This window comes from Styela clava, chromosome 12, assembly GCF_964204865.1.
Source record: "Styela clava chromosome 12, kaStyClav1.hap1.2, whole genome shotgun sequence".
Lineage (NCBI taxonomy): Eukaryota > Metazoa > Chordata > Ascidiacea > Stolidobranchia > Styelidae > Styela > Styela clava.
The window spans coordinates 1,993,771-2,013,989 of record NC_135261.1 but is presented as its reverse complement, the minus strand read 5'-3'; the positions used below and the strand labels follow the sequence as shown (position 1 = coordinate 2,013,989).

General features: G+C 36.9%; 1 protein-coding gene across 2 annotated transcripts in view; it reads left to right on the top strand.

Annotated features, from left to right (window-relative positions):
- LOC120329279 (prolow-density lipoprotein receptor-related protein 1-like) overlaps positions 1–20,219 on the top strand; it is a 151,017-nt gene that overhangs the window by 88,277 nt on the left and 42,521 nt on the right. The window contains exons 55-65 of one of the 2 annotated variants that reach the window (XM_078118342.1): positions 3,027–3,237; positions 4,275–4,461; positions 5,675–5,797; positions 6,873–7,065; positions 7,866–7,966; positions 8,744–8,881; positions 12,438–12,578; positions 12,988–13,101; positions 14,763–14,879; positions 18,317–18,436; positions 19,375–19,491. In XM_078118342.1, the coding sequence (XP_077974468.1) occupies positions 3,027–3,237; positions 4,275–4,461; positions 5,675–5,797; positions 6,873–7,065; positions 7,866–7,966; positions 8,744–8,881; positions 12,438–12,578; positions 12,988–13,101; positions 14,763–14,879; positions 18,317–18,436; positions 19,375–19,491 (1,562 nt within the window). Of the gene's footprint in view, positions 1–3,026; positions 3,238–4,274; positions 4,462–5,674; positions 5,798–6,872; positions 7,066–7,865; positions 7,967–8,743; positions 8,921–12,437; positions 12,579–12,987; positions 13,102–14,762; positions 14,880–18,316; positions 18,437–19,374; positions 19,492–20,219 lie in introns of both variants that reach the window. The other variant, XM_078118341.1, reaches the window with a different exon arrangement.

Sequence of the window (20,219 nt, the reverse complement as noted above, 5' to 3'; positions counted from 1 at the left end):
TGCTCGTTTTCCAGCATTTAACTTTGCAATTTGAAATATTAGAACTCCTCTCCTTCCTGGATATGCCCCTGCTTTCAGCAATTGAACTCTATTCCAATACTGATACAAAAAACATTCAACAGAGTCATATCAAATCATTAATCCATTGCACAAACAATTTTTATGGCTATTACTTAATCTTACAGTAGTAAAGACACCTGGCGACAAGAGCAAAAAACATTGTGTTTTTACCCATGTGAGCGATTTTTTGGACTGTGTCATTAATGAAAAAATCCGAGTGTTGCGAGGGTCACACAAAATGGCAGTCCGCTAGTTTCTCATCATTGTCTTAAACCATGTCTGAAATTTCAAACGAATTACAATTTTGAGTTAAATATTTCAATTTCTACATCCAATTTTTCTCGCTATTTTCAAACTATGTCTGAAACAAAAATCCCTCATCATCTACCTAATTTCTCAGTTCATAATTCACAGAACCATATCACCAACTTCATAAAGTCTGGCACCATAGTTACTACATATTTACTGAGGTCTTATACCAATATTCCACTCCTTATCTAAACAATACTTTTATTGTGAGACACCTTTTGTTTACTTATGAAATATTCATGGAAATTTATATCCTGAACAAGCTTGAAACCGGTTTACACAACATGATTTGTCAGGTTCATACATGATTAGGACATAATTATTAGTTAATAATTTTTGCTAGAAAACTCTGAGAAAAATGTTAATTTAACTATGAATGCCATGTAAACACATATTTTTGAGCCTTTGGGCAATTATATGAATAGTCCAATTATCCTCTGTCATAATTACCTTAACAAGAACATGTATAAGAGTTAGCATAATGGATACTCCCGTAGTGTGTGTACCAGGTTAGGGGTTAGGCCATAATTTTATTCCGATTTTCCTTATTTTAGTTCTATTATGAGTTCCGGGACTGTCTGTGTTAGCCAAGTAAATATACCCTCTGCCCATAGGTTTCAGTCCCTTCACACAACTTGATGTGAAGTAGGCGAACAAAATAGTTACCTCCATATTGGTACACACACTTCTGCAGTGCCGCAGTGTTGAGCCTAATAAACAAGCTACTGTAAGTTTGGTACATATGAGCATATGTTTGATAAACTTCTACTCAAAAAAAGACAGTCCCTAGGTAGTAACATTTTTAAATTCTACTTCCCTATATTAATATTTAAAACATTTCTTGCTATTTCCCTCCTTTTATTGCTTTTAATAACCTTTCGAGATCCTTTACAACTAAATTACTTATCGAATTTCCTTAGCCATGTGCCTAGCTATGATATATTTCCACACTACACAGTCATTAAAAGTTTCTCTACAGTCTAGTGATATTGTTTCCACGGAGCCATTGTTGTGTAACAATAGGAAGAAAACACATCAGAATGTTGACACAATGCTCCTTTAAATCCATGAATTCCATGTCTTGTAACACGCTCTCTTTTATTTCTCTGTGTCCGACAAATTTTTAACAAAACGTGTGTCCTCTGACTATTGTACAGTAATAGAATAATCTTTTACCTCTAAGAGTAACTTCATGTATTTTATTTTAAGAGATTTCAGTTAAATGAAATGGAGTTTTCAGGTCATTTAACAATTTTATAGCAGAATTTTTTAAACAAATTTGTTCAAAACTTCCCAAACTTTTAGGTTCCGACCCCTCCCTATATGATAAAATATTCCGCAATCCTTCGCAGCTTCTCTTATTCTATGTATTCTCTCGTATAAGTTAGATTTATGCTAGATATAGTACTTTGTGTTAAATTAGTGTACTTTTTGCAACCCCTAAAATTCGTTTTGCGCCTCTTCTGCGGGGTCGTGACTTCCAGTTTAGGGAATCCTGCTGTATACAACCGGCCTTCCATATATATATTGATACATAAGTTTTAGGAAGATATTGTATTAAGAATATATTGTTTTAAGAAGATATTGTAATCCCCTAGGCATGTGATCGACCTAAGGTAGTAGCTTCCTAAATACAAGCATCTGCTATCTAGTTTTTGTTCATGACAATTGTGTGACACCTACCCATCTTATAAAGATTTTTTTGTGTCTTAGTATCTGCTTATTTAGAGTCGTGATTGGAGCAAGGGTAGGATACATAACCTCGCGTATAAGCTGACCCTCTAATACAGTAAATTTATTAAAATTCGCATAGAAGCCTCGTGACACGTACCTATCACAGCAAATGCTTGCAGAAAATAATAAATGATAATAATTATCATTATTGTTGATACTGATTGCAATCAGAGTTGTGCATATACAAGCTGAATTTTCAGTGCAATCAGATTTATGTGTGTATAAGCCGGCTCCTTAGTTTGGCGACTTTTTTTTTTGCGTTACCGTATTTGCTGGTTTTGTAGCCCGGGCCCATATTTTTTTCAACCAACTCACTAACCGGGCCCTCATTCAAGCACGGGCGCTTGTTATTTTTGATCGTTACAATAATTAATATATTGTTCTCAAGTATGATTTAAATGAGAATAACGAAAATTTTGACTTTTTCTACGCACCGCAGGTACAAATCCACAAAAGAAGAAAAGTTTTGCGAAGCCCTATCAATATTGAAACGGCGCACTTGTTTGAGAACCATGCTGTTACGTAATCAATGCTATCTGTTATGTACTTGGACGCCTAAGGCGTGAGTGTTATCTACAGGCGCTTAAAATTCAACAGCGTTGTGACAAAAGCGCTTCTTATTTCCTTTTGTTCTCTACCACTGAAAAATCAGCTTTTGCATCAGGCGGGTATTCAAGCACCGGCCCTTATTTATTTTTATGTTCTGTTCACACGGGCGGCTATTCAAACGGGCCCTTGATCAAGATCGGGCGGTAAAACAAGCATATACGGTAGCATATCTGTGAGTTTATACGGTAATATAGGCAGCACGATGGCCTGGCAGTTCGATATACCAATGTTTGTTTTGTAGGTTAAAATCTGATTTTGATTTCTTTCGAAACAAAGCTTCTTTCATATAAATATCGTTTCAATTTATCTTTTAGCCCCAACCTTATATTTTGGACAAATTGGAACAAGAAATCACCAGGAATCTACAGCGCTCTCACTGATGGATCGGGAGTTCGAATGATCATATCCACTGATATTGCGATTCCTAACGGCCTTGCCATCGACGTGAATTCAAAGTTATTATACTGGGCCGATGCTAAGTTGGATAAAATTGAAAGTTGTGATTTCACTGGCACTAATAGAACGGTGGGCTTCTACTTTTTCTTACCGTATTAATTTATATGATAGCATTTTATTATATTTACCTTGGGGGAGAGGAAAACTGATAAGAAGGCTTTATCCAGGGATGTGCAGCTTTTTTTGTTGATGAGTCGTATAACCAACTTACAATAACCACACAAAAAAATTAGTTTTTCCATGTAGATAATGAATTAAAAAATTTTCTCAATGAAAAGATATCTCTCAGCCTTACAGTAAAGACACCGGACGAACCGAAAGATTTATGCTGTGACGGTAGCAATAAGACATGGACCATGTTCACCCATGTGTGGGCTTTTTCAAACATTAAATGTCAAATTAGGATTTAATGAGAGGGGACAAGGCCTCGGTGGGCCAGGTCATGGCCTAGTCTTGTTCTTTGGCCACCGGTATTACTTTAAACATTATTTTATATATCTGCTTGCTTCAATTTTTTATACTTGTATAAAAAGAATTCTGTTGTATCAGATATGACAAATTAGTCTGGGACCAGTGCTGTTTTAAATTAAATTTCAGTTAAACAATCAATTTTAATCGACAATTAAGTTCTGGTCAAATCAGATTTGTCATCTGCCCGCATCTCCAATGTCAACTCAAATTTTAGAATTTCGAATATGTGTGATTTACTGCCTTGTGACTGTTATTAAACCTGTTAAATCATCTTTTATTGACACATAGTACAGTACTATAATGTTGTCTAGTTTGGGTATCCGCCTATCAATGCTCTCTACTCAGATAATTTGAGTTATCTTAAGAAAAAAATTAGAACTTCAATAATGTGGGATTTACTGCCTTGTCAACCTGACCATATGAGATTGCTAATCATCATTTATTAGCTTGTCGTACAGTACCATAAAGATGTCTAGTCCCAGCATTCGGTCGTCACGAATAATTTTACTCACAAATTTGAATTATCTAAAAAAAGTAAACTTTGTCATTCAAAGTGAACTGGTCATCTAACATGGGGATGTTGAGTGTTAAACTCAGTTTCAAATATGAAATTTAAAATAAATTCCAATTTTCAGGTTATTCTTCGAGGAGATGTCAGACACGCTTTCAGTCTGACAGTCGTCGGTGAATTCCTGTACTGGACGGAGTGGTCTCGCAGTCAAGTCCTCAGAGTTCATAGATTTACAGGAAACCAGTTTGAAATATTGAGGAATAATTCAGACTCAAAGTTAATGGGAATTCTGGCAGTTTTTAATGATTCCTGTAAGTAATCAGTCATTTAGTTTTTTTTTTTAAATAATTTAACTGTAATATGCATGTTTAAATGTTTCCCCATTCCCTAATGGTTTTTTATAATTGTTATATCTGTGCATAACATGATTCTTTGCTCATGACTTTTCATGTTCACGGAAGCAGGGACATGAACTGCTATCTAATGATGTGTTAATCTTCACAGTTTGTGTAGCTCTTGTCACTTTAGGCCTACATTTAAAGCCACCCCGGCTGTCTTCATTAACCATATTGTTATCGAGAGTTCATTCGCATAGTCTCTGTCTAAATATCGGTTTCAGTTCGAAAAATAGAAAGGAATTGACGTTAACGATACAAAATAATTCGAATTTAGATTTTTTTTTGTACAACAAAAGGAAGAACAATAAAATAGCCTGTCATTTGGAAGCATTGAGAATTTACTCATTTGCCCAATTATACTTTTCTGTAGATAACACCTTCAAAAAGTCATTATTCAATGTTATATTCTCGTAAAAGTCAAGTGGGGCCAATCAGTATTGATTCAACCTGTTATAACGGTTTTTGCTGCTCTCTTTGCAGCACCCTCTTGACGTACAGGACTTACACATAACAAATTGTAAACGAGAATATCGGTTGGAAACCGAAGACTTATCGATCGATAGTTAGGGGATCCCCCAAAACAGAAACTGCAATATTGATTCATCCGCTCTTGTAACTTGCGCACTGCGCATCGCACACACGCACCCGGCGGGTCTCAAAATTCTCTCGCTTAACAAAAATCTAGATCACTATATCAATAATTGATTGATAACTCGCTAATTACACGACATAATTCGCCCAAAATCAATAGGCTTCTGGTCCGAGATAAGATGAATGCACATGCAAAATCTGGAGCAGATTCAATTTCGCTTTCGTGAGATATGGCGTGCATCTAACAGACAAACATACAGACAAATACCTATCAACATACTTACCGATTAAAATCGATAAGTAACAAGTCTAATATCTATAACTGGCCCACTTGGGGAAAAATTGCCCACATCTGGTCTAAGTAGCTCATCTCTCTTCAGCGGTTGTGTATAATTTTGCCTATCCTTAAAAAAAATTAACACAATAATTGAACGACTGCCAAGGAAATCGTTCAGCAGAAACTATTTCCACAAATTAGAGGATTTTTGGCATAAGAATGTTATTGAATATATGTATATTATTTTTATTATTGCAGGCAGTGCAGGTCCATGTGTCCCCAACCCATGTGGTGAAGGACAATCATGCTATCGTAAATTCAATGACCAATATGATTGTGTATGCGAAGATGGTGAACTGGCTATCAATGGATCATGCATTGGTAAGTATTCTCTTAACAAGTCTCTGAGCAAAATGTCATGTATTTGGAACTTTACAACTGACTAAGAAGTAAGAGATTATAGAAAAGTAAGTGTGAGAACTGAACAATATGATCCGTTACATTCATTTATCAAGCCCGTGCATCTGAAACAAATAACATTCTAATTATTCCCATACCCGACATGGACTGATAACAGGACGATGGTCATATGACTGGTCCAGCTTATTGACTTTCCTCTCTTCCAACATTATTTGGTCCACATTACTACTCGCCGGTTACAGCTTCCTCCATCATCAAGTCCATGCATCTAAAACAAATAACTGGTTAATTAATTGCATACCCGACTTGGACTTGCTCTACTCCAGGAGATCGCCGTTGGTTACAGCTTCCTCCACCTGACCCATAAATGCAATAAATTGAAAAGACAATGTATAACCCTAAAATTTTCAGTCTTACAAAACTGCAGCTCTTTACATATCATATCTGCTTATCCAAAGACTTGCTTAGAGTAAGTACATAGAAACATCTCATAAAAACACCTACACTATCCTTATTGGAAATAATTTAGTTTTATTTGTTTACACAGAAATCATCCATTTTCTTAGTTTATCATTTGCCTGTTTATAACCCTCTTCAGTTCAAAACCATGAAAACAACCAGGGGCGTCGCCAGGAGTTTTTGAAGGGCAGGGGAGTGTAAATTTCCCTCCTGGCTACGGCCCTGCAGGGGCTGCTTGCTCATAGCCCTCTCTTTTGAACAAAAGCATGAGAACAAGTAATAGAAAGTCATGCAGTATCCTGATCCAGAGGGGTACACAGAAATTTTCTACGAGAAAGGGGGGGGGAGGCCGAAATTCCTGTTTGCCAAGTTAGATTACAACAGCCAGCAGGCACGACCGGAAAATGTTTTTTAAAGAGCCTTGGCGATAAGGGGGGGGCTGACCTTCAAACCCCCTTGGCTATGCCCTGCAGTGGTAGCAAGTTTATAGCACACTTCAGATCAAAACCATGAGAACAACTAGTAGAAAGTCATGTAGTATCCTGATTATAATTTCTTCAAATTCCGTTCTATTCAGAAATTATACATGTGAGTGGCTGCCAGGGCCGGGAGGAGTTTGACTGCGGGGACGGACTTTCTAAATTTGAAGACAGAAGGGACAGAAGGGTAACGCTACGTTGCATCCCGTACGAACTGACTTGTGACGGAACCGAAGACTGCTCAAATGGAGCTGATGAGGAACCAAGATATTGTAACGTCAGACGATGCATGTATGTTCTGTTTTTTTTATACTAAGTTTTTGGTGCTTCCGTAGTATGTGTACCAAGATGGCGCACAACCTGAAACCTAACCTAGTACACATACTATGTTCAGGTTGTCCGCCTTCTTGGTACACATACTTCGTGAGCTCCAAGTTTCTGCCTTATTTTGCAAAGATTACTTTTGTATAAGAGGATTGCTAGACTCTGTTGCTAGTGTCACTGATGTTATAGTCATTGATGGGCACTCCGGAAGTATGTGCACCAAGATGGCGCACAACCTGAACCCTAACCTGGTACACATACTTTGTTCAGGTTGTGCGCCATCTTGGTGCACATGCTTTGGGAGCATCCATTGATGTGAAGTTAGAGCCGATGTTCAAATTTCAAACTGAAGCCAAAATTTTAAATTTCCCGGAATCAAAGAACAAAATTCAAATAAATAAAACTTTATACCGTTAGGCATTACCCACCCAACATATTGCCTTTAACATTATCCAATCTATCAAAATCTACTTTTGGAGATGGGTCATGTTGCATCGACTTATCTTTCTCCGGTACTCCCGTAGTGTGTGTACCAGGTTAGGGTTAGGTCATTGTTTTATCCTGATTTTCCTTATTCTAGTTCTATTAAGAGTTCGGGGACTGTTTGTGTTAGCAAAGTGAATATACCCCCTGCCCATCGATTTTAGTCCCTTTACACAACTTGATGTAAAGTATGCGATCAAAATTGGTTATACATACACTTCTGGAATGCCCTTTTTTCATTTAAAATGTCCCATTGATATTTTTATCATTCTATTTTCTTTCAGAGATGGTTACGTCATGTGTAGGAACCAGAAATGTGTTCCGCAGCATTACTTCTGTGACGGAGTGGATCAGTGTGGCGACGGTTCAGATGAGAAACCTTGCCGTGAGTAGCTTTTTTTTATTCTATACGCCACTTATATATGTCGCTCTTTTCGAATAAAACCTTGTATGAGCTCTTTTCTTGCTGTTGCGTAACAGAAAGCAAACGACATAGAAAGGTAAATTGAACTATTTATAATAAATACAATATGTAAAATATTCAATCATACCTTAAGTTGTGTTTAACACAATTCTGTTAATTTTCCCAGCGCACTTATCAACTCCTATGTGGGGCACCTATCACCTCTTCCGCGGCGCACCTTGTAGAAATCGCTCCTGTGATCCATAACAATATCAAAGGCACATACAATTAGGCCTACATATATTCCAAGTATTCACGGTTTGATTCAAAAAAAGTATTTAATTCGATTTGAAGGTATTAAAAAATGCCCTGCCCTAGTCGCCACCAACTGAGCGCTAATATTCGCTCGTAATTTGATATAGTTAGAATCGGGGCGTATTTGTTTCAGTTAGAATCATACTCACAGAATCAACTTTTTACCTATAACTTTCCTATTTGAACAACAAATTAACTGAAACCTTGAAATAGCCTGGGAATATGGTGTGAAAAGTACTGCTGTACGTCCATGGGTTAGTTGACAGCTGTGTTCTCCAGTCTAGTGTCTTTTTTTCTGAATCGGCAAAATCAAAGGGTCATAAATCAATCACTCCATCTTGAGGTAGCTACCATATAAGAGCCCCCCCTTACAAAGTTAGACCAAAAAAATGGGTCCAGAGTGAATAGCCTGGAAACATGCCAACTTTACTCTTCCAATTTCAGCTTGTGACGATGATCAATTCAAATGTAGAGGTACCGGCCAGTGTATTCATTCATCGAAACTGTGTGATACTGAGTTTGACTGCGTACATAGGAACGGAACAATCGATATTTCGGATGAAGACACGAGGCATACCTGCTGTGAGCAGTGTTCACTATTAGCGCACTTTTTTGCGGAAAGTGAGAAGCACTTTTGCACTTTTTTTCAGGCACTGCGAAATAGCACTTTTTTTTCGATTTTGAAAGGCGAACATTTAAAGTTGACAAATATTTTCGTGCGAGTATGAAGTTGACAAATAAGTTGCGTACTAGTACTTTTGTAACCCAATTTTGCATTACATAATGATATTTGCGTGAATTCTAACCTATATGGTGCAGACATTGGAGATAAAGCTTTTGCATTAACGACAAAATTCTTGTTTATAATATGATTATTATACAAGCACGCTGATTCCGCTTCTTCCACAAAAACGCTCAACGGCGTCTTTGAAGCCAGATGTTGGAATACTAAGCAGTGCGTTTCTTTGAACGAGAGTGGTCATGTGACTATCAATGACATCGATGAATTGTGACCAGGGTGCACGATTTTCTAATTAGACGAAACTTTCAACAGCATTTCACAGTTTTGCAAAATCACCAAATTCACAAAATACGATTCCATTACATTTGAACCTACGACAATTGCACCTGCATACTCTTGCACCTACGGACATTTGAACCCATACTAACATTACCCATGGATTTTAGCACCCACATATAGATTGAACCCGCGGATATACGTGTGCAAATGTATGGGTTCAAATGTGCTGTCACCCAAGATACATAGGTCGTATTAACTGCCATTTTATTGTAACCACGAATGTTAAAAGCACGCGGCATTTCCCGGATTTTTGCGATATTTTAGATACTGAAGTTTGAGCAGTCATGTAACATTCATGGTTTGAGAATACTTATTTTTCGCTGTTCGGATAATACTTATCAAGGTTTCTTGAAGAATTTCCAACACTTGCGACTGAAAATTAGACACGCCTTTTATCTGAATAGTATGATTTAAATAAATATTAAATAAATAATGAAACATTTACTCCGGGTAAAATTAAATGATCAAATCAACAACTTAAATGGAACATAGAAAATGCGAATTTTTTGTCGATTTTGATAATAATGTGCCCACAAAGCCTTCTTATTGGCAGCGGTGGAATTTTTTTTATGCAGTTATCTGCACATTCAGTGCCAATTCGTTTTTGTGTAGGACCTTATTACCGACCACTACCAGTCGATCGCGATCTATTTTGAAGATTTTAGTCGATCGCGCTCGAAAGCAGGTTGGCCACCCCTTGGTATCGTGTAATCGAGTAACCTTACTTACCAAAATGGAAGTCTAATGAACTTGAAGTGTTGCGGGTATCGAAGCCGTCGTTTTGTTTTGTTATCAAATTTGATTGTTCTACCTTCTGCTTAAAAGCGCTGTTTTACAGTAATCTAACATAACTATCGCGACCAAATCTTTTTTTGTTCGCTATGGCATCACCTTTACCGACTTGTGTTTTATGATAAGTTATTTTCTGTTATTTAGCGCTAATAACGCCGCTAATTTGGCCTCAATGGCCTGAAATATATAAATAACAGAACGATATTTATTTTTCAGTCGACAAAAGCCCACACTAATAACGATTGCCGAAATCACGAAAAAAAATAAATATAAATTGTCGATTGTGATCCAATGAATGAGAGGGCACATATTCTTTTTTTCTGTTCAAAGCAGATATAAAACGAATACCATGTTGCCGAAAAGCGATTACATGTTATCTTTCTTTGGCCAATCAAAAATAGTGGATTATGTACATATACAAGAGAGTTCTAAACTTTACAAACTCGGGACGCAATTACTAATAAAAATACAAGTAATGGTGCACAAAAAAACGAATTTAAATTCTATTGAAATTGAAACACATAATTTCCACGATTCCAGCATTCATGCTGTCGAATAAAAACGATTTATCAAATGGATTGGTATTTCGCGAGACACTCAAAATTATTTGGGAACACTATATATTTCATACCAGGTCTGACAGTTCTATTTATAAATTCTGAAAGTACATGGCATTTCTAAAAAATTTGCCAATATATGATGTTTTCTACCCGATTTAAACCAACTCGCATGCAAAACCACTACAAGTCGATATTTGAAATAACATGTCTTTGCGTAATCTCTGAGATAGTATAATATAAATTAGGTCAAGCTATCACAAGAAAGGGGGGGATTTTCAGAGTGATCTTGCATAATCTTTTAAAGAAAAAGTGGCCGGAGAAACATGACGTCAGCCCATCTCTTAAAAGAAAAAAAGTCGGACTACTTTTGAGCATATTCTTTCGGAAGAGGAAGCGTGTTATACTAAACGATATCGGTGACGGGGATGTCATTTTGCCCGGGCATTGTACAAATGACTTAGTCCCCTCCCTAGCTATGGCCGGTAGTAACTAATATCGATTCCAACCTGCATGTATTAATCGTTGTCCGTTTAAAGGAAGGAATAACACAAGTGTGCGAGGCTTTTCTGTTCACGCGAAGGAGTACACTTCGCTACTGACGTGGGTAGTTTATTGCACAAAAGTGTTGATCGCGACGGGTGTGCTTAGCAGGTGTCCTTTCGTGACCGATGAATTCGCTTGTTTTAAACAAAGGTTTAAAGCCGAACAAAACTCCTTTAACGGAAAGGCTCCTCTTTAATTTGCAATATTAACCGAGGACCGTATTTTCGAGTATCTATGCAATTTGAAATGAGTTACGATAAAACAAAAGCTAGGGTACCTAACTTGTTAAAATCAGCAAAAGCACTTTCGCACTTTTTTTTCAACTGCGAAGCACTTTCGCACTCATAATTTCCTTAAAATTAACACTGGCTGTGATTATATTGATACGAGGTTGCTAAAAACATTGCCACAAGCTCTTGAATAAAGTAAGGAGTGTAACAAGAGACCACTGGTCCTATAATGTTTGCTCAAACAAGGTGCTAAAACCCTTTGACAAAAAATGAAACAGTTTATCACAGAGGAGTTGCAAGCATATTGGTATATTCTCGCGTCAAAGCGGGCCGAAGTAGGCAGTTGGCAGAAAGACTTGAAACAATTCAAGCCAGCACTGTCAAAAAACAACTGGTAGTCTACACTAATGAAAAGTTCTTATACAAATTTGTGCAAAGCAAAGCACGAAGCTCTGAGGTGGAAGTCGCCCGTGGATTTATAGAAAAATTGCAGATACCACTGACACTCTATGACAGTTCTCAAACTTTTTGAAGATACTTTTTAAATATTACTTATCTGATACACAATTTGATTCAAACCAGATATTTCAACCTGCTGCAACATCATAATTAATTCTAACGCTCCAACCATTAAGCCACTGTGCCCACGGGTTCTAGAAAAAGTTGGCTGCAGAAAATTTCGCCTAATAGGAAAAATCACCGCAAGAGCAGTTTGCTGTAAAACAAGTATTTGTGATAAAAACTGTTAGGTTTTTGAAGTACCTTTTATTTAAAAAAGATTCGTTATTTAAGGTCATATCCTGAACCTATAAAACTAACTTTTTATCACAAATACTTGTTTTACTGCAAAATGCTTTTGGGTGCAAAATTTCTTGCAGAGAAACACTGAAACAATTGAAATAATTTCATTTTATCCTTTTTCCCCTTCCTAGCCAAGTATAAACAAAACTGCAAGACAACAGAGTTCTCTTGCGAAAACACAACTAAATGTGTTCGACAGGATTTCATCTGCGATCATGATAACGATTGTGGCGATAACAGCGACGAGAAGAATTGTTCTCTGACAAAAGGACGTGAGTCTTTATATTGTTTCAAAGAAGTCTTTCTCTTTAACCAGTATGCATGTTTCTCCGAGACTTCCTTGTTTACTTCCGTAAAATTGGCCAATCAGGAAGTTGTCAGCAAAGTGAAATAGGATTGAAATCTTATATGCCACTAAACAAATTTTTAAGCTTGCTTGTAAATATTAGCTTGTTTTTATGATTTCTCTATCTGTTTCGGAGGTTTTTTTGTGGCGTTTCCAAAATTTCTGTTTGAATTTATTAACTCAATGATCATTTTGTCCACCGAGGAGTTTTAGTTAATTGCTGTAATCCAAATTTATTCTCCGCAAAGCTGTGATAGATTAGCCATATGATAAGGCTGTCTATCTCAGCTTTCCTTACTCCCCGAAATGAATAATATATCTGTTTCATTATTCAGCTGTTGCAAACTGCTCAGTTGAGTTCTTCCAATGTGACAATGGGGAATGCATACCTTGGAGCTATAGATGTGATTTGGATCAGGATTGCAGTGATGGATCAGATGAAATATGTGGTGAGTGTTTGAGAAATTTTATAATCGTTAGGTGAACATAGACTTGGTATGATTGTTACCATCAAGGCCGTGCATCTGAAACGGTTGAATGATAAAATATTTCAAAACCTGACATTAACGGGTTAAGAGACGAGAGTCGTGGTACACCATATGATTAAGGGTGGACATTTTCGAATACCTGATGATTTCAGAATCGAATCGAATCTCGAATACTTGGTATATATTTAATTGTATGAGACTTTTTTATTGTAATTGGTCCTCTCAACAAATGAATTACTGAAAACATAGAATACATCACTCAGACAGATTGCTGAGCGTTCACACACAATAGGAAACACATTTTATCAATAACTCACTACAGAAAATGTCAGAATTGCTTCAAAAAAATATAGCTTCAGCAAAAAAAATTGAGGAATTTACCTCGACCATTGGCAGAAAGAAAAAAACAAGATAGCGCCGTTTTTGCACTGAACCGATTAGACAAATTTACGATTCGATTCGAAATGCCCAGCCCCACATATGATTACTTTACTCTCCCACAGGATAAATATGTAAATCCTATCCTATGCAACTTGTATAAACAGTTCTGTGTACTCCTCCCTTGCCACTTTCGCCACAACCCATTGCCCCACCTCACACAATTGTCTGTATAAGGGACTATATCATATGCATTTAATCTAACATTTTTTGTTCTGTACTTGTCAAAAGGGGTGCATGTCGCACATTTGTGTTTTAGGCCAGTACGGTCTTGTGCATGCGTCCCGTCTCAAATATTAATATTGTCAATTTTTTATATTGCTCACTACTACGAGACTAATAAACATACATACATACAAGTATTTGGGCAGTTTCTCTATGATTCTGTGTTCCATACTTGCAGATTGTGAAACCACTGTGCGGCATTGGGAGTAAAATCACTGTGTTTCATTGTGGGTGAATCGCAATGTTGCATTCTGGGTAAAACCACAGTGTTGCATTGTGGGTGAATCACAATGTTGCATTGTGGGTAAAACCACAGTGTTGCATTGTGGGTAAAAACACTGTGTTGCATTGTGGGTAAATCGCAATGTTGCATTGTGGGTAAAACCACAGTGTAGCATTGTGGGTAAAACCACTGTGTTGCATTGTGGGTAAAAACACTGTGTTGCATTGTGGGTAAAACCACAATGTTGCATTGTGGGTAAAACCACTGTATTGCATTGTGGGTAAAACCACTGTGTTGCATTGTGGGTAAAACCACTGTATTGCATTGTGGGTAAAACCACTGTGTGGCATTGTAGGCAAAACCACTGTGTTGCATTGTGGGTAAGATCTCTGTGTGGCATTGTGGGTGAAAAAACGCTGTGTTGAATTGTGGGCAAAACCACAGAGTTGCATTGTGGGTAAAACTACAGTGTGGCATTGTGGGTAAAACTACAGTGTGGCATTGTAGGTGAATTCACTGTGTTGCATTGTGGGTAAAACTAGTGTGGCATTGCGGGTAAAACTAGTGTGGCATTGCGGGTAAAACTAGTGTGGCATTGCGGATATCACATAATTAATTATCCACACTGGAATCGAATCTACAAACCAACAGAGGGTAATCAGATTACAAGCGTATTCCTACTGCTTATCACGATGTGTCGTTCACCACGCTGTGAATATGCCTCTTGTTTTTATAGATTTCAAATGCACAGAATCTGAATTCAAATGTGAGACTTCGGGATCGTGCATCGATAAAGAATACATATGTGATGAAGAGAATGATTGTAATGATGGAAGTGACGAAAAAAATTGCGGTGAGATTCAATTAGTTTCGTTTTTACTGTAAGTCTTCCACTCCATGCAAGGTTTTTTACATGCAGTCTCAGTTAGGTAGGAGACATGGGAAGACCAGAATCTTTTAGTACAGCCGTTCCCAAACTATGGGTCACGACCCACTGGTGGGTCGCAAAAGGAATCTTTGTGGGTCGTGAAAAGATGTAGAAAGCTTTAATTGATTATACTGGTTATTAGGAACAAAAATTTGTTACGCAAAAAATGACCGCGTGGATTTTTTACGCATTGCAGTTTTGTACACTGTACAGCACTTCTTACCGTGTTTTACCAATTTAGACAGGATTTAGATTTATTTTCATTTGAAGAATACCACTATGTTTTTTTTTTGTAAGAGGTCTTTTGTGTTAATTTATCAAAAATAAAATTACGTTGTAGAAAATCACAAGATTTTTTACTAAACAGTATATAAAACCCGACATCCATTGTTTTTATTTGTATTTCCTATACAGAAATCAAGTGACAAATATCATAATTGTGATATCACCAGGGATGGCCAATACCGAATAGTTCACTATTTCGAATACATTCGAAATTATTTTTTTCGAATATGAAATTTCGAATACTTCGAAAATAAAATCCACTAATTGAAGCTTACCTAAATGTATGTAGGAATTTCCATACTATAAGCAATGGAATAACTGCTATCTACAAGTTACAACCTAGCTATATTACCAGGCATTTCATATTTGCAGATTATTGCAGTATATATTTTATATACCATGAGTCATGTTAACAGAATTAAATTAATACGACAATAGTGGTATCGATGATGGATTTGAATATTTGCGCAACACAAAATCATCCTAGTAAAATGCCCATACTTTTAAATACCAACCATTATCCAAATTATTTGTCGAAAAGCGGGATAAAGTATGAGGCATTTTCCGACTAGTGACAATTTTTTCGTGAGTACAAAAATACTAATCAAAAATTAATTATATTTGGGAACTTTACCACACATTTCAAGTCCGCAGATCGCCGTTGTATGTTTGAGTAATAATACTTTTATTATTTCATAAATAGGAAAATAGGAATCAAAAACTATTTATAATCTGGTAGTTTATCATCCATTGTAAGTCCACAGATCGCCGTTGTATTTTGTAAATACGAAAATAGGAATCAAAAATTAATATTATTCGCGAGTTTGCCACACAATATATGTCCACATATGGCCGTGATATTGTGCCGAATATAATTAGTTTTGATTCTTATTTTCGTACTCACGAAAAATTGTCACGAGTCGGAAAAAGAATTTATATTTTATCCCGCTCTTGGGAACTAATTTGGAGAATGGTTGCCATTGGTTTGTATTTAAAAGTATGGACTTTTTACTAGGATGATTTTGTGCTGCACAAAATATTCGAATCCATGACCGATACCACTACTTAAAATGCCTTACCGTGTTAATTTAATTCTATTATCATAACTCAAATGTTGGTAAATCGGGCAGTTTACCACACATTTGAAGGCCACGAATCGCCGTTGCATTTTAGAATAATTAGTTTTATTATTTTGTAAACACGAATACGAAATTGATTATAATTGGGCAGTTTACCACGTATTTCATGTCCACAAATACCCGTTGTATTTGGCATTAATTCGCTAATAATTTTATATGTTTAGAACCAGATCATGTTAGTTTGGTAGAATCATACTCACAGAATTAACTATTTTTAACAATTGAGCGGTAAATTTAAGTTGTAAAGCGGCAATCATTAACCCGAATGTTGAAATAATTTTGGAATGTGATAGGTACTACACTGTACGTCCACGTCCACGGGTTATTTCACAGCTGTTTTCCTGTCCCTGTCGTGTTTTGCTGAATCGGCAAAACAAAAAGGTCACAAATCACTTTATCTTGGTGGACGTGTTTCTCTTTAAAGTAACGATAACCAGCCTGCGATTAAATATCATGATTGGCAGACCCTAAGACCCAAATATAAGGTTACACAAATCATGCTTGAGAAGACTCATGCGAATAATAAGCAGGCCACATAGAAATTAAATATGCAAACGTGCAAATGTGTCGCAACACTATGCGACGTACGATCGCACAGAATATAAACAATCAAAGTGCCGATTCTATTTCATCGTCATTACGTGAGACAGCGTAAAAAGTCGTTTAAATATTCCCGTAAAACGAAACACCAAGGGAAACAAAAAGTATTCGAATACTTTGATATTCGAATACATTCGAATATTCGATTCGTTTTGGACAACCCTGGATATCACACAATCTTGAATAGTGGTGTGATCTTCACCTTACCTCAGGTCAATGAACTTTTTCTTTTCCACACATTTTTAATTTATTTTAAGGGTAGGGTTTAATTAGAATCCTTTTGAAAATTCAAATTATTATCTTATTTTCAGGCCAGGTCTTTATTTCGAGGAAACACGGTAATTTTGCGATGATTGGTCATTGCTGTGTTCTGTGTTATGTCATAAAAAAACAAAAGAAAATTGAATTAAAGTTAAGTGGGTAGCCATAAGCTGTTGTAATAAATAGTGGGTCCCAACTCTAAAAAGTTTGGGAACCACTGTTTTAGTATATTCCGTTTTGCAGAAGATTTTACAACGATTCTGTTCAGAGAAAGAAAGTTTTTGCTAACTTATTGTTAAGATAAAAATACCATTCTCAGCAAGCAGAGCTAGAGCAATCAATTTCTATCTTTCAGTACTTGAGATGGAATAGGGTGGTTCACCTAATCGCTGCACTGGGCGCCTATTCGCATGTCATTTTGCCCATGTCACCATCAAGTCCATGCTTCTAAAAACAAATATCTTAACTTTTTTTCAAACTAATTCATGGTTCCGTGATTTCAACCAAAATAATGCTGTTTTTTTCTAAACGAAAGGGAACATTTCTTATGATCCATAGGAACAATCATCATGCTTGTCTGATAAATTTCTTGTACAATATTTGCGCAATACTTTTATTTTTTAAGTTTTAACGATTCTGTGATATTTGGTTGTTTTAATTAAAGGGGAACGCTTTTTTATTCTGTATTGCTCAACCCCCCCCCCCTCCCCTGGGTTTAGACAACCCTTCGCGGGATCGCAGGTTTGAATCCCATGCGAGGATGATCATGTGCGAGAGGATTGCTGGACTCCTCGCCGCTGTAGGGGGGTTCACGTAACCGCTGGTCGGTTACGGCTTCCTCTACCATCAAGTCCATGCTTCCGAAAACAAATAACTTACTTACTAATTTCATACCTGACCTGGACTGGCAACCGGACGAGAGGCCGTGGTTTGCCATATGATTAAGCCGTCTTGTCGGTTTTCCTCTACCCCGGGATTACTATGTAAATCCTATCATAGATGCTCAAACTCCATGCCCATATATTTAAACATTGCTTACTCGTTAACTATATTTGTAATTGTAATAATTATCTTTAGGCGAAATCAAATGTGGCAAGGGCTTTCTACGATGTGCTGACACCGGTAGATGTGTACCGGACCGCTGGGTTTGTGACGGAGATGAAGATTGTCGAGATGGGAGCGATGAAATTGGTTGTGGTAAGCTTTGGTAGTGGTCGTTTGCAGGTTTTACCCGGGGGTGCTGAATATAAAAAATTTTGAAAATTTTGTACATACTTCAGAATAGCCCAAATTTTAACATCTAGTTTCTCATGTGGCTTATTTATCAACATCATTTTTGTGGACTATGGGGAAAACATTATCGCCATAGCCTCAGTTGCTCGTAATGGAGCTAGTCGCAAATAGTCATTGGAAGCTGAACATTAGAGTAGGGATAGATACATGGTCTAAGCTTCCTGTCTGCTTATTGAGCAGACATGCCCAAAAAACTTTCACTTTTAAATTAATATGTTTCCCAATAGAACCTTTTTGGGGGCTCCCGAAGTATGCGAACCAAGATGGCAGACATCGGAATGTAATATGTGTACTAGGTTAGGGTTAGGCCATAATTTTAGGTATAAATACTACGGGAGGCTCTTGGCTAGTCTTCGAACTGATAATAGGACTAAAATAAGGAAAATTGGAAAAAAATTATCGCCTAACCCTAACCTGTTACCCATGTTACGTTCCGATGTCCGCCATCTTGGTTCGCATACTTCGGGAGCACCCATTTTTGTATCTAAGTTTGATCACCACCTATATATAGAGGGCAAGTTGGGCTGCCAATTGATTTTTATGTAAGTAAACTCCAAATTCCAAAAGCTACATTGGAAAACTGTAAGCCTCGTGCAAAATAAATTTAATCGCAATCTCAAAAAATTCTTTGTGCTATTTTGTTAGCTAAAACATCAAAATTTGGTTGTGGCAGCATCAGGCAGACCAGATTGAATTACCCAACATGCCGGATTTGGTCCCCTGGCGTAGTTTGCTGTTGTCAGTTTGAGTTGCTTATGCAGCAGACATGCATAAAAAATGAATATGTTTGGCAATGCTTCTGAAATGAATATGTTTGGCAAAAAAAATTATTTTTTCTTTAGACCATGAATGCACGGAGACTGATTTCCAATGTGAGAACACAGGAGCTTGCGTCGATCTAGAATACGTTTGCGATGGAGAAAATGACTGCAATGATGGCAGTGATGAAAAGCCTTGTAGTATGTTGATTTGTTGATTTTTTGGGGGTAAAAGGGAGGGGGGGGGATTAATGGATTAGGGGGAATGGGTCCTGTATTTATTTTAAAATTTAAGGCAACGAATTGCAACATGAAGATACTAACTGAAAGATTATTCACTGAGGGTATGTATGAGCAGAAAAAATATTTTTTTCCATATTTTTAAAAAGTGGGAATTCTGACTCTTGAAGCGCCCTTCCCTGCGTACCCTTCTGATCAGAAGTTATCCTTTTAAAAAGCTCTTGATCAGAAGTTATTCTTTTAAAAAGCTCTAATTTATATGAATATTCTTATTCAGACACGTCGAAGAGAGGGCGCAATTCCATATCTATGTGTCTGTCACATTTAAATTTCACTCTCAAAAGATTACATATTTTTCGGTCCGTTTCTATCGTTCAAGATAGATGCATGTTTGATCGAGTGTATTTAGTATTTTAGCCGCAGATAATTTAGAAAAAATTGCGCATCTGGCGAAGATAGTGACGTATTGAGTTTAAATAGGGCCAAGTCCGGGTAGATAATGATATGTAACGGTAATCATAGAAAATGAATTCGTCTTTGGAGGTTATTAACTAATAACTAAGTACAAAATCGTGTTTACGGGAACTTGGTCAATGTCAATGAAAGAAACAAGCTACTGAGTTAGGTACTGAGACTATACAGAATCGTATTGTAGAATTGCGCAATAATAAATGCGCTAAGGGAATACG